The sequence below is a fragment of the Sphaeroforma arctica genome (assembly GCF_001186125.1).
Source record: "Sphaeroforma arctica JP610 unplaced genomic scaffold supercont1.794, whole genome shotgun sequence".
Classification (NCBI taxonomy): domain Eukaryota; class Ichthyosporea; order Ichthyophonida; genus Sphaeroforma; species Sphaeroforma arctica.
The window spans coordinates 138-3,204 of record NW_014039764.1 but is presented as its reverse complement, the minus strand read 5'-3'; the positions used below and the strand labels follow the sequence as shown (position 1 = coordinate 3,204).

Below are 3,067 nucleotides of genomic sequence, written 5' to 3'. Positions count from 1 at the left end.
CATATATACACACACACACACACACACACACACACACACACACATATATATATATATATATATATATATTTACACACACACACACATACACACACTCATATATATACAATAGATAGATAGATATATACATATATCTTACATAGATACATATATCTTACATATATACATACATACATACATAATATATACATACATACACACACACACACACGCACACACACACATATATATACATACATATATATATATATATAGTCGCGTGGGAATTTAACGTATGATACTGATATACGTGCAATGATATTATTGTGTAGCTCACATGAGTGAGTTCGTACAACTGAGCAGAGGGTATGCACATGGCTGAGTGACGCCGACGCAGCGCATACGAGTTGAGTGTCATGCCGAGCTGAATGTCGAGTATGAGAAATGGCACACACACATAATACTCCCAGAAGTGATCCCACAGGAACTACCCCACACCCAAGCCGCACTAAAAAAAAGATGAAGCACTCCACAAGCCATCTCACCAAGGGAAGAGGCCCTATCATTCACTTCAGGGTGATAAATGAAGACAGCAACACAAAACGACTTACCAAAAGCACACTTGACGAGATGTGAATACCCTTCACGCTACAACCAACACACACACATACACACACACACACACACACATACACACACACACACACACACACACACACACACACACACACACACACACACACACACACACATATATATATATATATATATAAACCACTCACCGAGTGCTAAAGATGACACCGTGGGCGATGCATCAGCCACCTGTGCAACCCCACTGCCGGTGCTGGAATCTGTAGAATACAGTAACATGCGAAAGAAATGTCAAATACACGAGACGGGGGCATAGGACTCTCTCGATGTCCATGGAGTGTATTGGGGAACTTATGGGGAGTATATAGGGAACTTAAAATAAAATTGATTGCGCTACAGGATGTTGGCGTTGTTTGTTTGTGGAACGGCAACAGCCCTGAAGTATCAATCGATTGGAAGGATTCGGTTGGATGTAGATGTATATAATATAAAGTGTAGATGTGTATGATATAAAGTGTAGATGAGTATGATATAAAGTGTAGATGTGTATGATATAAAGTGTAGATGTGTATGATATAAAATGTAGATGTGTATGATATAAAGTGTAGATGTGTATGGTAGATGTATATTAATATAAAGTGTAGATGTATATAATATAAAGTATAGATGTCTATAATATAAAGTGTAGATGTATGTAATATAAAGTATAGATGTATATAATATAAAGTGTAGATGTATATAATATAAAGTGTAGATGTATGTAATATAAAGTGCTTTGCATCGAACGCAACGGAAGATATCATGTAGTTACGGACATTGCGTATATCCAGGCACGTGTTCACAGCGATGTTTGATACACATAACGCATGCATGCACAAAAACGAACAAAACGTATCTGTTGTACATCGGGGTCTGATCGGTGTCAGATTTATGATTTCGAGGGTGAATATATATTACACACAAACATAAACACACTCACGCACACGCACACACGCACACACGCACGCACACACGCACGCACACACGCACGTACACACACACAATTAAATTTAGATTTATATGGATAAGTATCAAATTTATATATGTATATATCTTAATATATCTTAATATATATATATATATATATATACATATATATCTATATAAGAAATACATATTCTTATTCCAATATATCTACATAACATATATACTCAACAGCAACAAACGTACCCGCAGCCATCAACGACCCATTCTCCTCACCAAGACCCGCGGCACTTGTCTCGTTATCACTGACATATCGTATGGCCGTCTTGAAGCAGAACCTTCCACCAACCTCTCGTACTAATACCCACACAGAAGGATTGGAATCCGCGGCTGTGGACGATTCCTCGTTAATTGTCTTGGCTCGACTGCCCGGTACATCGCAGAAGAGAACGATACGGTCGTCGTCCAGTACAAAGTACCGCATGTGCTGTGCCAGATGCTCACTGTGGGTGTGCGGAATGTGCAGCACTGTCAGATTTGTGGGAGCTTCAAAACTATATGGTGTAAACAGGACTACGACTGGTGACTCTGGAGGATTAGGTCACATGCGCGTGTATTTATTCACAAGTGTGTGGAGGTTGTACAGGACAACTTACTATACACTCACTGCACACACACACACACACACACATAAATATATATATATTAAAAACCAGAAATATTTTCAGGGATTTAAAATGTCTACCTTGTGTAAACTTTTATATTGAATAGGCGTTTAGAGCGTGTGTGTGGAGGCGGTATGCATTTTTGATGTATGAATGTAAACATACATGTAAACAGATAGGTACACACACGTACACACACACACACAAAACCAATACTCATATTCCCAATATTGATAGGTGTATACATATTTGACACATGCATAAATACGTACACTCATAAGTTCATGCCTACACATCCCTTCACACGTCCCATCACATACCTGACACCCCCACACAATGCTCTTCTACACACTCGCACCATACACTCAACTCAATTCAATGTACTCTCCGCACAACCCAAAACCAAACCGCACATACAATATGGACTCGTTGTATTCCATGCCATTGAGGGCCGCCAGATCTCTGAGCAGTGACTTCTCCGTGACTAATGACGAGATGGACGAAGGCCCATTAACAGACGGGAGATGACCCACGTGGTTGATCAGACTATCTAACAGCAGATCCGCCGCCAGCCGTGCTCTGATTGGTGGTTATAAATAGAAATGAGTCGAGAGAGCACATGGGTAACTAACGGATAGGAGTACGAGATCATAGTGACCGGAAAAATGGAACTGATGGAAAATCAATATATAAATTAAGTGGTAGGTCACAGTAGCAAGCAGTGGAATCCATTTGAACCACTGGCCACTACATTATGAGAAGGTGAGGTGATAGGAACTCCCAGTGCAGCACGATAGCAGTCACCTGGTATGATGAGAATATTCAACACCAACACCACCGGTGCAACACACTCACATGCATCCCAAACA

At 40.1% G+C, this 3,067-nt stretch overlaps 1 protein-coding gene across 1 annotated transcript; it reads right to left on the bottom strand.

Annotated features, from left to right (window-relative positions):
• Nucleotides 1-963: 963 nt before the first annotated feature.
• SARC_08629 (hypothetical protein) lies at nt 964-2,777 on the bottom strand (the record flags this gene model as incomplete). The annotated part of the gene is made up of 3 exons (XM_014297378.1): nt 964-1,006; nt 1,776-2,036; nt 2,616-2,777. Coding segments are annotated over 3 exons (466 nt in total), but the record flags the coding sequence as incomplete, so codon positions are not given.
• Between the last annotated feature and the right edge of the window lie 290 nt (nt 2,778-3,067).